This window comes from Magallana gigas, chromosome 5 (genome assembly GCF_963853765.1).
Source record: "Magallana gigas chromosome 5, xbMagGiga1.1, whole genome shotgun sequence".
Lineage (NCBI taxonomy): Eukaryota > Metazoa > Mollusca > Bivalvia > Ostreida > Ostreidae > Magallana > Magallana gigas.
Window position 1 is genome coordinate 31,792,541 of NC_088857.1, and position 18,307 is coordinate 31,810,847.

General features: G+C 33.0%; 1 protein-coding gene across 1 annotated transcript; it reads right to left on the reverse strand.

The window, feature by feature from the left end:
- Nucleotides 1-11,245: 11,245 nt before the first annotated feature.
- LOC117689118 (B-box type zinc finger protein ncl-1) lies at nt 11,246-14,362 on the reverse strand. The gene is made up of 2 exons (XM_034468956.2): nt 13,937-14,362; nt 11,246-13,164 (listed from the first exon to the last, which is right to left on the reverse strand). The coding sequence occupies exons 1-2, from the start codon at nt 14,061-14,063 to the stop codon at nt 11,501-11,503; spliced, it is 1,791 nt and encodes a 596-aa protein (XP_034324847.2). The 5' UTR covers nt 14,064-14,362; the 3' UTR covers nt 11,246-11,500.
- Between the last annotated feature and the right edge of the window lie 3,945 nt (nt 14,363-18,307).

Consider the following 18,307-nt stretch of genomic DNA (forward strand, 5'->3'; position numbering starts at 1 on the left):
ACTGATAATTGTAGTCTGTTGATGTTAAGTTTGACTATAATAATTAAATTCAACCACAGTTACAATGTAGATATTTCGTTAATAGTATTAAACCATTATCGGTTTGGTTATTGAAAATCCCACTGCCAGTGGGTTGATAGTTAAAATATTATAATCAAATATTAAAATAATGTAGTTTACAATGCAAAATATATATTGAATATTTTTTAAAGAATTTATTTTTTAAACACAAAAAGTGTTTGTTATTAGTAACATTAAATATTGACAACACTAAGGAGGTTTCCAACACATTGATTGATGGAATGATTGATTTGATATATTGATTGATTTGATTTGATATATTGATTGATTGAAGATCACATCACAAATTACTTTCAGTACATTTTCCTCTTTTTTTCCCTTGAATAAGATCATTGAAATCAGTACCCCCACCCCTAATCTTTTCTTCCCTTTTAATTACTCTGTGTATGAAATTTTTTTTTCATCTATAATAAATTCATGTCTACACCATACATTTAATAAAACTTTACTATGTGTACTACATTGTCATACAATATATTTTATCACTTTCATGTTGACAAATTGTCATAAACGATATTAAAACTTGCACTATTGCACCTGATTGCACTAGTACATTGATTTCATACTTTTGAAACAAGCAATTTATTGATACTTTTATTGATATCTTGTAAGAATTGTTTAATAGGGCTTTAAAGATATTTCATGTTTAACTTCCATTTGTAAGTTGTAACATATGATATTGATATTGTAAGTTTTGAAAAAAGCTATAAAGTTTATGAAATCAATAGTTTCTTAAAACATTTTTCATATCCAAGTTGTTGGAGGAGAGAGAGAGAGAGAGAGAGAGAGAGAGAGAGAGAGAGAGAGAGAGAGAGAGAGAGAGAGAGAGAGAGAGGGGGGTCCCTGCAATTATATAAACAACTGGAGGTATTTAATTATAGATTTCATTTATTGAACCATGTTTCATCACTAAGGAGTAGATTGACCATCTGCATCTTGGTACAGTATAGAGGGGAAATTTATGAAATGAAAAAAAAAAACCAAATGATTTACAATGGGAATTTTCAAATCTATCAAATCTTTCTTATTTCCAAAAAAAAACCCCAAAACATCTTGTTTGAGAGTTTCAGTGGTTTCAAACCATATATATAGAGGCATAATGAGTTTTTCCTCTATTTATTAAAGGCAAACAATCCTTTTATAAAATACCCGGTAAGTGTCCTTTTGATATTTGTTTTCTAATTGACATGCATGAAACAGACCCAAGTTAATAGGGAAACATGTTTCTTAATAATTTTTGCAAATTTTTGAAACTGCAAAATTTGTGGCATTCTCAATAAAGAACACAACTTTTACAGATACAATGGCTGAGGTTGAGGTTCCGAATAGCTTGGAGGAATTTATTACCTCAGGGAGGACGGGGCGTCGGAATGCAATGGCAGACATCTTGGATTCCAAGCATGCATCCACGAGTACAGCGGGTCTAGACCTGGACATGTCATCACTCAAATGCTCAGGTAATAAATAAAGAAATATCTAGACCATTATAATTCTGGCAAATGTTGCGGAAAACCATCTACATTTATAGACTGTGCTGTTTTATAATACATGTAGATATTGTGATGACGGAGGCGAGTTGAGTCTTGAAGCATGAATAAAGCATGAAGTTTTCTGTTCAAAATGTTGTTAAAGAGCAAATTTGCAGAGTAATTAAGGTACACGAAGACTTTCAGAATCCCATTTCATTAGAACCGTGGGCTCTAACTTCATACTGCTGAATTATTAAGTTTCTCTTTCATTGTATGGTTGCACTAGAATCAATCACATTCTTCAGCCTGAAATGTAAACATGACTTTATAACATGCACACAGTGAAAAAAAATGTTTCAGTAAAGACAACAATTTTTGAGGTTAAAAGATGGTTAAAAGAAATGTATTTCATCAGTTTAAGCCATTTTTTTAAGTCTTGAAACTGTAAATGTCCCTGTCAAATTTCTGTAATCATGGCTGCCGCGCCAAACAAAGCTCCATCTCAGTTGTCACAAAATGACACTGAGCCAAGTTCAAACTGTGAGGATAATGAGTCTGTCCTAAGAATGTTAACAATTGCCTTGCAATTTAGGACTACATATTGATTGTCTTGAATGCATAATCAATCGTATTTTTCCCCTTCAACTATGAACGGTGCCAAAATCATTTAGGTGAAGTGGCATATTTTTTCTATTTTGGCGACATCCGGTCTAAAATACATTGTAATTCTCCAGTGCTGACTAGGGAAGCCAATCTTTTAATGTCTTGGTGTGGGTCTTCTTTGGATTTGTTTCGTTGTACTTGTTAGAAATTGCACGATGAATTGGTTCAGGGAGGCAAATTCATTGTCATTCACTGTCATTAATATGCCTGATGTCGAGTGTGATTTATATTAAGCTAGGTGAAAAGGCCCCCTGCTTCTGCAGAAATTACATATTATTTCTTAAACAAAACCATTTAAGTGCTATGTTATGTTGGAGATAATTGCAACATTGATACTGAGTGATTGTAATGGATTTCAAATAGTTGTGTAGCATGCATCCTTTAAAAAAAATGTTTCGATTTGACATTTATTTGAACAATTTTCTCTCAATTATGAATGTTGGAAGTTTTAGTAGTTTTCTTAGGTATAATGGTTTGTATGTATTGATATTTGTTAACAGTTAATCCCTGTATGGTTTTGTCTTGTAATAGCTCAGTGTTCAAACTTTGATAATTATCGATATAAGAATATTCTTGTTCGGAACAGGGAAATCAATATGATTGCTATTGTAAAAAATATATATAAAATTTTTCAACTGTTCAAGGAATTCATTGTGATATCTATTTTAAGAAATGAATACTATTTTAGTCAGTTATGACTACAATAGTAATGTTTCACAATCATATGATAATTATTGCCTGTAAACTGTACATTGCAGGACATCTCAGATTTGAAGTTACATGTACTGTAAATTCCTTTGTAAATTCCTTATTTTACGCAAGTACTTTATTCCGCCATTCCACTGTTTTGTGTCAAATCGCGAGAATGTAAAACCAATTTATTTTATATAATTTCCTTTAGTTCAAAACTGAAAAATAAAAGCGAGATTTTAAAATCGTCAAGGGTTGCTTCTTGCAATTTTACACGGATATTAATTCCTCACGTTAAATTAAAAATCTACAGTATTTAATTATGCAGGTATTTCTGGATTGATTTAACTGGACATCTTTATTGATTTTCAACTTTTGTAGATGAAAACAAATCCCAGACAGAGAAGTCCGATTCCTCTGGCTCCAGTGATGGCAATGGGTCATAGCCCTAGAACAGACAGCAAAGTAAAACATACATCTCACTACCCTGAGAAACCCAGTGTCTTTCAAAGTGAATCAAGTCAATTCACTTCATAAATTATATTTTCACTACAGTGACATAGAAGTTGTTTTCTATTAGAATGTAGCATTGAATTTCATCGGTTTTGCTATGATTTGAATATTTCGGTATGTGTTATTTTGGAACAGTGATATAAACATATTGTCACTGAAATTTTAGCATTGATTTTTTGATATGCACTATCTAATACCAAACAATGTCAGTCAATGTTAAGTATTTGCCCATCGGCTTGCCAGGAAAGAGAATTGTATCAATGGCTGCATTTTTTTTCATACAGTTTGAATTTAGATTTATCCCATATGCTGCTTTTGTAAATGATTATCTTGTTCAATTCTGTTTTATTATTCTCAATATTAAAAGTTTGTTTTTTGTTTATTTATTAATTAACAACATGTTATTTTCTGTTGTGAGAAATGTGAGTCAATATTGTCCTTTTTAACCATTGTCTCTGTCATACCAATTTTATGGGTTTTTTTAGATATTTTTTTTTTTGGTATGAATTAACTTAACATTAAACTTACATAATTACACGTGTACACTGTTTCTAGTTTTACCTTGTATAAATGTAATTTATGTTGATGACTTTAGAGTCATTGATAAAGGCAAAAACACATTTGTTGAAGTAGCTCCTAACCTAAGTCCTTCAATCAAATTCAAATTACAAGTACATGTATGCCAAATGAGATAAGATAAATGTGCCATTTTTTTCAAACTTATTTGAATTCAAGATATATTTGTTTAAGATACTGAACCATTTTTGAAGAAATCCATTTTTTAAACTTTGACAAGAATCTCAATCCATCTTGTGTCATGGAAGGAAAGAAAAAAGAAAAAAATGTCTCTGAAAGAGTTATAAAACATTTATGTTCATGATGAAATAATTGCACTCTGGAAATGATAGTTTGAAAGGGAAAAGAATTTGAGTTTAAATGTTATTGTGTACATACATTTCTATCAGCAGAGGACATTTCTCTCACAGGAAGCCATGTTTTTGTCTTTTTCAATGTTCATGATTTCATATTCCTCCACTGTATATACATTTCGAATTTAAAGATACATTATGGCATGGCTTCCTGCAGGTTTGATAATCTTTTCTTTTGTCTTTTTTTGTCAATATTGTAGTGAATTTAAACTACATTTACATGTACTTTGATTTGTTGAAATATGCCTTTTTTACAAATTAAAATTGTGAGAAAATAAAATTCTTCACGTGAATTTTGATTAAATCTAAACAGCGATAGAATGATTGAACACAAGAACAAGGGTGAATATTGATGATCTTTCCTGCCGACAAAATGAGCAGATGTATTGTCTGTCGTTGATGCTGCTTTTTAGTGCCAGGCAAGCAATTGCGGCAATTTAGTGTCTATTTTTGCCTGACTTTGGGGCCTTCTTTCTTAGCCGACATTGACAGTTCATCAATCGTTGTCAACCTTGTAACCAATCAGCAGCGCCCTCTGTCCAATCAGTCGCTAAGAGTGCAGCGCAAAATCCACCTTAATGTGATTGATATTTAGTTATCAGAAAAATGCTAACGTACATGTATCTAGGAACAAAAAAAAACTACTGACGAAAAAGGCCCATAAAGCCTACATATATGTATGAACTGATTTTAAAATCAATAAAATCATGTAATGAATATCCCTATTTGGTATATATCTAGATATCTCTACGATCAAAAGAAGTTGTATTACTATAAATTGAATGATGATCTTTGGTTTTTGTGGTATTGATTCAGATCCATCAGAAATGATTATTTTAATGGGTTTTGTCTCTTTGGGACAATTGTATTAATACGGAGGCGGTAAAGGTCTCGCATCTATTTAGATATGGGCATCGTATGACCCCGGATCATACGGCACGCAGATACTGGAGTCAAGGTCATTGTTGAGGGTTGGAACGTTTGAGACACAATACACGTAATTTTCTGTGTTTTTTCCCCTTCTTTAGTATATTTTTTATATTAAGGATGACGTTTACTCAGAATGAAAAAAAATTCCACTGATGATAATGAAAAACCAACTATTGTGTGTTATAGACCTTACATGGTAGTGTTATTCTTCACTTTCAAAAAAGTAGGTCAATGACCTACTTTTTGAGTTAATGGCCATTGAATATTTTTTGAAAATTTGAGAAAAATCCATAAAAATTTTAGACTATGATTGAGATTTTCTTAATTGTGAAAATAATACAAATTGCTTAACTCTTTAACAAATGAATTACAGTTTATGAATGGTAGTGACATTAAATAGATACAAAGCATTAAGTTTTCATTCACAATTTTTATAGATATTCTAGTCCGAATTTCCTCTATCAGTTTTCAAATTACTACCCATTTTTGATTCAATATTACAAAAAAATGAATGATGATAATGCTAAAACATTATTAGTATTAAACTAAAGATATTGTCTTTTCTCTGCTGGCATAAAGTTTATATGAGGTAAATGATCAAAATTTTGAGATATGGTGTCTTTTATCATTTTTAAGCATTTTTCAATATTTTTGTAGTGTGCGCCATGCGATTATCTAAACGAAAAAGCAAGATAAAACCAACAAAAAATAGGCAAAATTACGTTGACTTACAAATAAAATCTTAATTTTAAATATTATAGTACTGCCAAATATATTTCAGTGGAAAACAAAATCTGAAAAATTTAGTCCGAATTTCCTCTGTTTTGCTAAAAGTCAAACTTTGTCAGAGCCTAATTCCATAATTTAGTAAAAATATCGATTGTTATGTCAATAATAATTCATTTCATAAATACTTTTTGTATTTAAAACAAATTTTACTCATGAAATTGAACTTTTTAACAATCCGGATTTGAGAACTCAAACCCTGAGTAAAGAACGTCCTTAAACTGCTTGTTTAAATTGCCGACAAGGGATAGAAATCTTATAGTTCTTGGCGTTAATTTAATTGCCCCTTTAATGTAAAATTTAACCATCACCCAAACATCCCCATGATCGCAATTCTTTAATAAACTTACCAATTACTTTGATATGAAAGTACTTGCCTGATATGCTTACATTGTTTGAAAACACATCTGTCCTTCAACCATATTGTTTATTAAGCATTGACTTTGAGCAAGGCTCTAGAAACAACAGACAAATGAGAAGGGCAATGTTCACTGGTGATTAATTATTAGTCTTACTACCTAATTCTACAGTTATTGGAGACTTCTGAACACAATATTATCCGATATAAGAGCCTGAAGCACATTGAATTGTGATATTCGTTTGATGGTTTGTTGATCAAACAAATGTGCCATGTACTGCGATTGCCCTAATAAGGTTCCATTCACCATAGTTACTTGGGTCACACACAGTAAAACAGTGAAGTCAAAGTTATACACTTCGAATTCTTCTGATGGATATGTTTTAACTGCCGCATAAATTACTGTTATTCCTAAATGTCAAGCTTTGTCCATTGATATGCAAAAATTGTGCATTTCAAATAGAATTTACGGTTGGTTATCATAGAAAATGATCCCATTACAAATACTAAATTTTGAATTTTGGATTTCAGCAAAATTAAATGCAAAAACTATAACTGATTGTTGAATGTTGTTTAGCAAATTTTCAATCCTAACAGAACTGGATATAAGATTGTAACATATCTAGTAAAGGCATAACTTATTTACCAGTGTATATTTCTGTTTTAAAATCATTTTGACACCAATGTACCGATAAATAATATTTTTACACAGACTAGATGTAAAACAAGTATTATTATACTTTCATGTTAAATACTGAAATCTGATTGGTTTAGACGCAGTTGATAATCCGTTGATAATCCGTTCTATTACCCTTAGCGTTAGCAACACACTTAGCAACGGGTAACACAACGAATTGTTACATGCGCGTAAACTATGCGCGTACGGTTCCCCGTGGAATTCACTTCATTTCTATATATAAGCAGTTAAAAAATCACTAAAATTAAGACATTCAGTATTTAAAATAAAAGGTGTCCGTTTGGGAGGATAACAGTTGAAATTGACACCCCTCGAAAACCATTGTCAACCTCCGCTTCGCGTCGGGTGTCAATTTCAGCTGTTACCCTCCCAAACAGGCACTATTTATATGATGTAATGCTATCATAAAATATCAATGAGGACAGGTAGATGGAACAATATACATGTATCTGGAAATCAAAGACTTTGTAATTTATGTGAATATGATATTGGAGATGAATGCAATTTTATCATGTTATATCCAGCTTTAATATGAATTTAAAAAAAAGGTTTTAACTTCATTTTAGTATTATATAACATTAGAAAGAGTGGGCTAACGTTTTTTAATTGCTTTTATGTAAGAATGAAGCTGATATGAATCCTCTTAGTAACTTTATTAATATAATCAATAAGAGAGACAACCCTCAAGTAGGTTGGTTTATATACATGTAATGTACACTTTTCCTTTCTCTATCCTGTTTGATAATTATTTAGATGTACATGTATATCGTCTCTACATTGTTCAACGCAATAATGAAAATAGCCACTTTAATTAGACTAGGATAAAATTATCCGCTTACAATGATAAACATACCATTAATAGTATTATGATATAACTTACTATTAAACCATCGTCCAGAATTCAATTAAACTGGAATATTGTAAAACAAATTCCTATTTTTTATCATTAATCTATTTTAGTATTTGCAGACCTTTGAATAAAAAATTCATGTCTAAGTAAAATAAGACAAATATTATTGGCAAATTTTAGTTTATTCTACTAAATGTTTCAATTAAACGTAACCGATCTGTGGTTAGTAAGTTAATGTTTCCTTGGTCCCCTGTTTAAGTCGCCTTTTTCGCTAAGAGAAACTGTCTAAATTCTGTATTTTTTCTCATGATTAAAAAAACCCACATATTTTTGGATGGATGCTTGGTTTTTGTTCAGAGATCAGTTGTTCAGTTGGTTTCTTGGTCCTGTGGTAAAGTTGGTTCGTTGCCAGGATAGTCGCTTGGTCTTGTGGTCAGGTGGTTAATTGATAAGAACCATTTTAACAAGAGCTTGGACTTTCAGTAGCATGCAATTGTCAATTTCTTGCGTCAAAACAAGTTAAAAATGACGCTGGTTTCAAGCGAAATATACACCGATTGTGTATTCTTAGCTCAAAAGCCAGACAAATCTTGTTGATTTCAAAGAGCCATGGCTGAGTGGCCAGCAATGAAATAGACAAGCCTACGTCACAGTGCTGTTTGACAAAACTACCCAAAGTCCAAGCTCTTGTTAAAATAGTTCGTATTCGGTTTTTGGACATGGCTACGTTGGTTTGTTACTGGTATAGTTACGTTGGTTTTTTACTGGTTTTGTTGCGTTGGCTTGTTATTGGTATAGTTGCGTTGGTTTGTTACTGGTTTTGTTGCGTTGGTTTGTTACTGGTGTGGTTGCGTTGGTTTGTTACTGGTGTGGTTGCGTTGGTTTGTTATTTGTATAGTTGCGTTGGTTTGTTACTGGTTTTGTTGCGTTGGTTTGTTACTGGTTTTTTGCGTTGGTTTGCTATTGGTTTTGTTGTGTTGGTTTGTTACTGGTATGGTTGCGTTGGTTTGTTACTGGTTTTGTTGCGTTGGTTTGTTACTGCTTTTGTTGCGTTGGTTTGTTACTGGTATGGTTGCGTTGGTTTGTTCTGGTTTTGTTGCGTTGGTTTGTTACTGGTGTAGCTGCGTTGGTTTGTTTCTGGTATGGCTGCATTTACTTGTTATTAGTATGGCTGCGTTGGTTTTTCACTGGTATAGCTGCTTTCGTTTGGATCATGATGAAGCTTCAAATTGACATGAATCGTTTACCATTGGTGTAATAAAAAATAGAACTTTTAGCAGGCATACATTATAGTGTACATGATTTTGATATGCATGCACCGCCATATACATATTTCCCCAACGGTAATGGATGTCTCAAACGTAGGTCTCGCATTGAATGACAGAAAAATGACTGATAAAGCAGACAGAACAATGTCCCATGTTTGTCGTAACAATGGTCGACGGTGCCAGGAGAAAGAAAATGAAGTCAAAATTTGTCATTCCTGGAAAATTATTGCAAACCAAAATTATGTTTATAATGCAGAATTTCAAAGAGTGACAAGGCATTTTCGATTTTTTTTCGTAACTTTTTTTTTCATTTTTTGACTTCTTAAAACTGCAGATTCGCTTAACGTTTGGTCACACTGTGTATATAGATGAACTTGTATTTATTTTATTAATTGTCAGTATAACGAGTTTGCACTTCTGAATGTGTGGTTCGTGCTATAATTGCATTTAAAGATTGTACCCTTTGAGCTTTTATACTGGATCTTTTTAAAATGATTAGATAACATCATACTTACCAACTGTATCTAAACTGTCGACGTACTTGTACTTAATTTTATAAAGGCTTGCAGTTAGTTTTATACATTGGATTTTAATTGCGAAAATCAAAAGTAATGGTATCTAGATCTAAGTATATAGATGTAATATAATTATATAGTTTGATATAAGAATTTTCAGCATAATTTATACATTGAACATACATGTATGCATGTCACCTCTACATTTGAATCAAAAATTTAAAAAATTATTGTTTGAAACATACTCATAACTTTTATATAGGATTTCTTCAGTCATTTACAATTTTTAAAAATATTGTCATACTAGGTTTTCCGAAAACAAATAGCAACGACACTTTACAAGTGCATAACAAATAACAATCCTATTATTATGTCTTATTTTATATTTCCGTTAAAAGATCTCTAATGAAATACATTTATTTAAAGAGGTATTACTCATTTTGCTTTTAACCTAGAAATGGCTGGTTCAAGCATTTACGTGTAGGTTTATTTTGCGACTGGAAAGGACATTTTTTATTTAGAATAACCAGAATCTTATTTTGCCCCAAAACGTTATATGCTAAATCTGTACGTGTCAATATCTGATTTATTTTGGAAAGTTATCATCGCAAAGGGAAAAGTTCTATATAAATTTTAGACCGTTCCATTATGATGACCCTGGGCCTTCGTTTCATAGTCCTATTTGCAGCATATGACGCACATGTATGTCAGTAAATAAACCCTTTGTCGATGTTGTATACAGTATGTCTAAAATGTTGCATTTTCAAAGAATTCTCATCTGGGATTCCAATTGTTTGACGTACAATTAAAACAATCTTCATACATAGTTTTGATGTAAGCTGTTTCTTGAAACAGAACTCAAATAGCATCCTTAACCACAAGTATGAATAATAATTATGTTCTATCTTTTATTAATTTAAGTAACAATAAAAAAAAATAGTTTGCACCCAGATTAACAATCAAAATATAATCTTCTATTGAAAATTTTAATCGAATACCAGGTGATATTATGGTATCGTGTATGATACGCTAATAATCTGTGATTACTTGCATTCTCAAACTGTTGACATTATATATTTTCTGTGTAGTTTACTGGTGATATTGTTAACTTGTTGCCTATTTTTTATTAATTGATGGTAATTGTTTATCTTGCCTCTACCGCAAATGGCTTAGTATGTATTTTTTTAGTTGATTACTTTGAATTGTGGCCAAGTTCGTAAGTTAATAGAATGATTGCTTAAGTTGAGTATAATTAAAGACAGCTCATGTCAAGGAAGGAAATGGTACAAGATATGATGAAGGGGTTAGCGTTTGATTTGTCTTCAGGATATTTGAAATTTTCGTTTTCAGGAGGTTAGGTTTATGGATTACCCCCATGGAACCTGGTTCAATGTTGTGCATAACTTCAAAAAGCATCAAATCTTTATTTCAATTTTGCTGTCAAAGCTTTAGTCATTCAAAATTAAGACAATTTTCTCCATGCATGTAGATATCAGCCGTAGTTGCCCTTTTAATAAGGAAAGAAATCTTTTAATACTGAAATCTTAAACGAAAAAAAAATCAAAATAGTGAGTTCACAACTAGAAATATGGCCATAGTCTTAGTAATCTCCAGCAAACTTCCGATATTCATTCGATGGGTGGTTCCTTTGTAACACGACTGGCAAGTTCATCTGACAAAAGAAGAACCTGAGCAAAACACAATAGCTACGCCTCCAAACCTCTTTGAGAGATAAACACGACTGTTAAGATCTACGCCAGGTATTCTATGACGGCAATCGTTCCATTGTTATACTCCCCGACCCACACCTTGTCGTCAGCGTCCACGGAGATACCCAGCGGGAATTTCAGATGTTTTCGCATCAAGTAGTGGAGAAAATTGCCGTATTGGTCGATGATATGGACAGTGTAGTTCATGTAGTCCGAGATCAGAATATTCCCCTGACTGTCTGTATCGAGGCCCCTCGGGTTGAAGTTCTGATATTTGCCAGTCTTGATGTTTCCCTTGTAGATGAATTGAAATTCTCCCATCTTGTCCAGCACGACAACTGCATGTTTAGCTGAATCAGACACACAAACGTCGAAATTTCTGTTTTCGGCGACAAAGAGAGCATGCCAGAACAATCTTTTTTCTTTTCTGTACTCCATTTTTCTGATCTCGGACCCTTCGCCGTTATATCGTACAACTCTTGACAACGAATTATGCTCAGCCGCTACCTCTGTTTTCTTGTATTGACAAACAATGACGTCCCCAGACAATGTAACGGCCAGTCCCTCTGGGGTCCAACTGTCGGTTTTGATGAAAACTCCCTGGTCATCACGTGACCAAAGTTTGACTGTTTTGTCAGAGTCGTCGCTGAAAAGAACACGTCCAGGAGACTTCAAAGCTATGTATTTAGGATTTATTGGACACTCTAATGTTTCTTTGTTATTTCCATCTTTTTCAATCAATCGCACATTGTTGTCGTAGTAAAAGAGGCCAGCTCCACACATCCAAGCAGACGATTTTGATGCACATGCTACGTCATAAACATATCTTTCTCCAACAGTAATGGACGTTTCAATCGTTGGCTCTGACTTTATCTTGGATTTCTTTGCACTTCTCTTTTTGATGGCAGATGAAGGAATGACCGATTTGACCAAACGAGACAACTGTCCAACGCCGGCCTTAACGTCTACCCGGCCAGGAGAAAATACTGGCAATTCGAAGTCTGTCATTTCTGGAATCGTTTTCAGTGATTCAATATTTGATTCATATTTCAGAAGTTCTAAAGAGTGTGACAAGGCATTTTCACCCTTTTTTGAGGCTTCTTGCACTTCTATTAGTTTCGTCTCTAAAACAGAGATATCATGCTCTAGTTCTCTTGTATGTTCTTTTCTGTACTTTTCCGCCTCTAACTTTAAGGCCTCGATGGCTAAATCTACATCTCGGCGCAATTTCTCAGCGCACATTGAAATATCACTGTCCATAACATCATAAGCCCTTTTTGCATTGGCTAACTTTAATTTCAAGAAGTCAATCTTTTGCTGGAACACTGGTTTTATTACCGATTGGAGTTCAGCCATATTTTTCATCAGAGTATTGCTTTGTCGATCCATTACTTCTTTTATATGAACATTTCTGTGCAGCCGATGCATGGTCATCATACAATCGTTACAGATGCACACGTTGCACGTGGTACATTGGTACGTGCTCTCTGTGCTCTGATGTTGGATACAGCGAGGTACGCCAACAGTTCGTTCCCGAAAATCGACGACGTAGTGCTTCCCAGGAGTTTTAAGATGCTGTGCAACACATTGTTCGCAAATATAGAGGGAACATTGGTTACAGAACCGAGCCGTGCTACACGATTGGCCACATACTGCGCAAGTCAGGGCAAACTGGGCCTCATTAAACTCTGATGATGATTCCAAATCTACAGAATAAAATATAGTAATACTTTATTAGGATTTTGAGTTTTTTCTTGGAGATTAACCTAAATGTGTTCATAATCCTAAATCATCAGAAACTAGGCATGGATTATATATTACTCAGAAGCATATGCATGTATATGTACCTTTTGGTGAAATGTAACTCAACATTCTTTTTTGTTTTAAAGTTTGTGCTTATGGATTATAATATATGTTTAAAGTAACTTCATCTTGTATTTTTTTTTAATACTGGTATGTTAATGAGCATTACTAAACCGCTTTTACCGGGGTATTATTTCTACTAAATACAATGCGAGAAGGTACCGGCAATGCTTAACAATTGAATTAATATTAGGAAGGATTTGTATTATTTTATAAGAAAATGTATTCACGAAACATTAGGTGCCTGTTGTATGAAATGACCATTCGTAATCAAATACAAATTGTAATCTAACTACGTAATGCAAAATGGCAAAGTATTTCAATTAAATCGATTTCAATTGAGATGGTATTAGACGCATATTTTGAAGTTTGTCCTAGACAGTAGTCTGCAATGACCCACGACTTTTGGAGCTATCAATTAGTTCAATTCTGGTTGAATGTGCACAATTGTGTATTATACTTTCGATTCGGTGCACACACAAACATTGCATAAGCCGTCTAGATCGATTGTTCAATTATAAAGATAGATAAAATCGATAAGCAGCTTTATCATCATACCTACGATTTACAAGATTTGATGTATGAACTACCCTATGATAGGCTTCCTATACAAACCGGATGTCGAGTCGGTGAGAGTTTGGGAGACCTTTGGCGTCCATGTCTCGCCGCCATCGTCCGGTACAGAACTGTCCAAATCGTCAGAGCCTCGCTCTAAGTCCTCCTCATCAGCCCCTCGTATCATTTTACAGTATGTCCAACACAAAGCAGAAACGAGCTGGACTTCCACTCAAAAGTTAATCTTAATGCGGACTGCTTAATTTAAAAGATGCAACATGGCGGCAGAATAGGCACATATACGTTCATGTAAGAATCACCAGGCGTGAAACATTTAAATGGACGATAGCTGCCACTTCCAAACTACTGTTTCCGTGCACAAATTCTGATTATAACAATAACTGTTGTACGTCCTTTTATTTTTTTTTAAATATGCGTTATCTTGACAGGTTAAACATGAAATGATAACACGTCTCCCTTACATTCCTGTTCAAGTACTAATACTTGTACTTTGAACAGTCTTATCAATTCCTATAGTGTTAACGTTGTTACAAATGTACTTGTAGTTTTACAACGCATTTTGGGCTTGGTCTTTGTTACAACAAATGCGCGAAAAGTGACAAAACATTTACACGATAAATTTTGTACGATACATAGATGGTATGCGTATCATTATAACACACTAGTTATCTAACTCCGCTTTTTGTTTTAAAACTGGACATATTTTTAAAAAATGTATTTATTATAAACTTTAATTGTTCATAAATATATTATGTTAATTTTAATAAAACCTTAGCCATCGGGTTTTCATTTGTGACATGCCTTTCAAATGTATATACCAGACCGGATTTTTTTTAAAAGTCACGCGGAAACAATAGAAATGAAAAAAAAAAGTTTTCCCCAAATGCAATGCATTCAATTTTCAGATCACGATTTGCGAGTAAGTATTTAAAGAGGTACTTTTATTAAGAGTTAAAAGTGGTATTTTATAACATATGTGCTAACACAGACCATTAGAAGTATGTGGATGTGTTCGTGGTAAAATTTAATACAAATATAAAACTGAACTCCATTATGATGTTGCAATCAGATAATGCTTTGTAAAAATATTTGTTTAAAGCTACATGTACATGTATAATTATAGCCATATAGGAAGTGGAAGGAGTCTTCGCACACTTTTTTTCGTTAAAAAATACTGAAATGTTTGACGTACTAAAAAAAACCAGATGATGTAGTCCGCAATATCCGACGTTTTCCTTGCCTTTTAACGATTTTGATATTTTACTTGCCTGGCATGTAAACGATAAAAATTGTTAAAAAGCCAGGAATATTTTACTTGCCAGGAAAACATCAGATGTATTGAACAACGGTTGGTGGAATGACATGAAAATTTGACCACCTTATTTTCATTGCAAAGTCCCAACAAGTTAGTCCACCCTATTTAACATGAACAATTATAGATATATCTTCGTTTGATGTACAAATTAGATGGAAATCAATATTTATATACTTGATGTAATAATGATTACTTGTTTGGAAATATAATGTACATTTGTTTTTGTCATGTTGTTCTTTCGAAGTACTACGGTGGCTGCCATAGGACATATGCTGAAGATATTTTTTTTAAATTCGTGGCCACGAAATAAAAGTCGTTCCCACGAAATGAAAGTCGTTTCCACGAAATAAAAGTCGTGGCCATGAAATAAAAGTCGTTCCCACGAAATGAAAGTCGTTCCCACGAAATAAAGTCGTCCCACGAAATGAAAGTCGTTCCCACGAAATAAGTTCCGTATCATAGCAGGTATATGTAAGGAAATGCATACTTGTTAGATACCAGTTTAAGACACAAACAACAAATTAATTTGATTTAAGGAAATGTTTTGTAAATGTAAAATCAACCTTTTTGATACCATGTGTCCAATATTAAATAGCTGCAGTGTGTCCTTGCAAATTTCATGTGTTCCCTTTGTTGTTTTCAAGTTTCAACTTTCATTTAGAAAGTAATGATAAACAGAAATTTGATTTTAAAATATTGTGTCAATTAAATTGCAATGTATTAAACTAAAAGAGTAATAACTAGCCCAAACTTTTCTAATCATTAATTTGTTTATTCTTACATGGATTATTTATCATGTTTCCCCTTTTCATATTTTCCTGGCTTCTTGATATTTTACAAGTAAAATATCAAAATCGTTAAAAAGGCTAGGAAAACTTCAGATATTTCGGACTAATGATAAATACGAGCACAACAAACTGTGTTAGGGAAACATTATGAATTTTAGTCTCGTACATAAAAAAACAACAACCCAAAACCCCCTTTTTTGGATTTGTTATTTTGACTTTTGGATTGTTTCTTGGGGGGGGGGGGCAGTGTCTGTGTTCCGGTTTTCTTCTGGTACAATTTGAATAATACAACACACAACACTCACAAAAGAAAAACTCAATACGAGCCATTTGATGAGAGTTGTCGTTCGTATAGCAGTCTATGTTTTGTATATTTCTTGATACAATTTGAACTCAGAAAATTAATATTGCGTTAATTCAAAATTAATCCATAAAGAATGTTTTGTAATCTGGAACGAACTTTTTTTTTTTTTTTTAAACTTTTCTAAATGTTTTTTTTTTAAATAGGGTATCTTGTAACAGGTACTTAAAGCAAAAACGTTATCCCACTGTGTTCTACCGATTTAAAAAGGAAATACCTTGTCCAGTATTTATGAATTGTAGGTAACCAACTCTCAACTCCCCGAAAGAAAAAAAAGCGTATAGGACATACGACTGGCATATTCAATGATGATAATGATTATTATAATGTCGAAAACCAGCTCTAAATGGTTATTTTAATAAACATGTTGGTGGCATTTAACATCCTCACTGATTCTATGGAGGCTGTACAACTTGTACAGAGCATTCGTCGTCGCTACATTCAGTTTGACCCAACTAACCTAGTATTTTAGGAATGCGAAATTAATGCAACGTTTGACAAAATAGCGCCAATGATGGTCTCCTATTCACTTTCAACAATAAGTTGTCCCAAGCCTTTCAAACTTTTCATTAAATAAAAATTAATGCTGCTACAATCTGGTCCATTTATTTCAAACCCCGAAATGATCTTACATAGGTAAAGTCCATAAGTACTTTTTTCCATAGGCGCTAATTTTAAGGTGAAACACTCTACTGCAGTAGACCTTATCCTTATCTTCGTTCAGCAACATAAGACCCATTCAGGCCACTAAAGTAAAGTTCATTGAAATTATTCTTACCATATAAAATTCCATTTAAAGCGTCTGTTCAGAAAAAAAACTGAACACTTTTAAAAGGGTGTTTATCATTTCTTCAAATGCTAATTGAAATTTGACAATTGCTTTTTGAATATTAGAACATGTGTCAAGCATTCTTTAAAGCTAAAATGTCACAATATATGTGCCATTATCCTTAAAGTTAAGAAGCAATTACATTCCGAGCATACATGTATCTTACCAATTTTAAATTGGACAGCGCGATAAAAAGTACTTAATTTTAATGACTTTTACTGAAAGTCATCATTACTAGACCAAATGCAGATCTTCCAACATTATTTTAATCAATTTCATTTAGAGAAAACATCCGCGTGTAAACTTTATCAATTTTGGAAAGAAAATCAGACTCTGTAGATATAATTGATAGGACGTGTATAAATCGTGTGTATATCATACACTGCAGGTAACTTACAATGACCTAAAGTTATGGTTTGAATATCAACCCAAGGTTATTTTGGCAGATGAAACCTCCGTCACCCTCTGAGATATCAATTTATGAATGTTGTAATTCAGTGTGCGCGTCGTGATGTGACAGGTCGTTGAGCAATGTTTATGAGATGAACGTCAAGGGTTTTTGGCCTCCAAAATGCAGCATTTGCAAGGTCCTTATCTTTGAAACCCCTGTATACATGTACTTTTTAACAGCATTAACTGTATAAATTATGTTGTCTTGTGGATTCATATATACCTCTTTTAGAAAACACAATTTTATGTAGCGTATATTCTAGCAATTTAATTAATTAATTGAGATTTACAGCTCAAACTATACTCATAGCCAATTACTTTTGCAATTTTTTAAAGTATTTTCATCGATCTTAACACAACAATAAAATACGCCAAATATGTAAATTTTCAAAACTTTGTAACGATTGTAAAATGTTTGTTCTTTATATTACAAAATGTTGTGTGACATGTTCTTTAATAACATAAGCAGTTAATAGTTGAAACACTTCAAATAATTCGGTGGATTAAGGTATGCTGCAGATACATGATTAACTTGAACCTTTTTCCCGTTTATATTACTTACCGGTATATACAAATTTCATAATGATGGTACCGGGACGCCCTTGGCAGGTCAACCTAGGTACGGGCCTCTTATTGAATAGAAACGATCATTCAAGGGTCCAGTGAA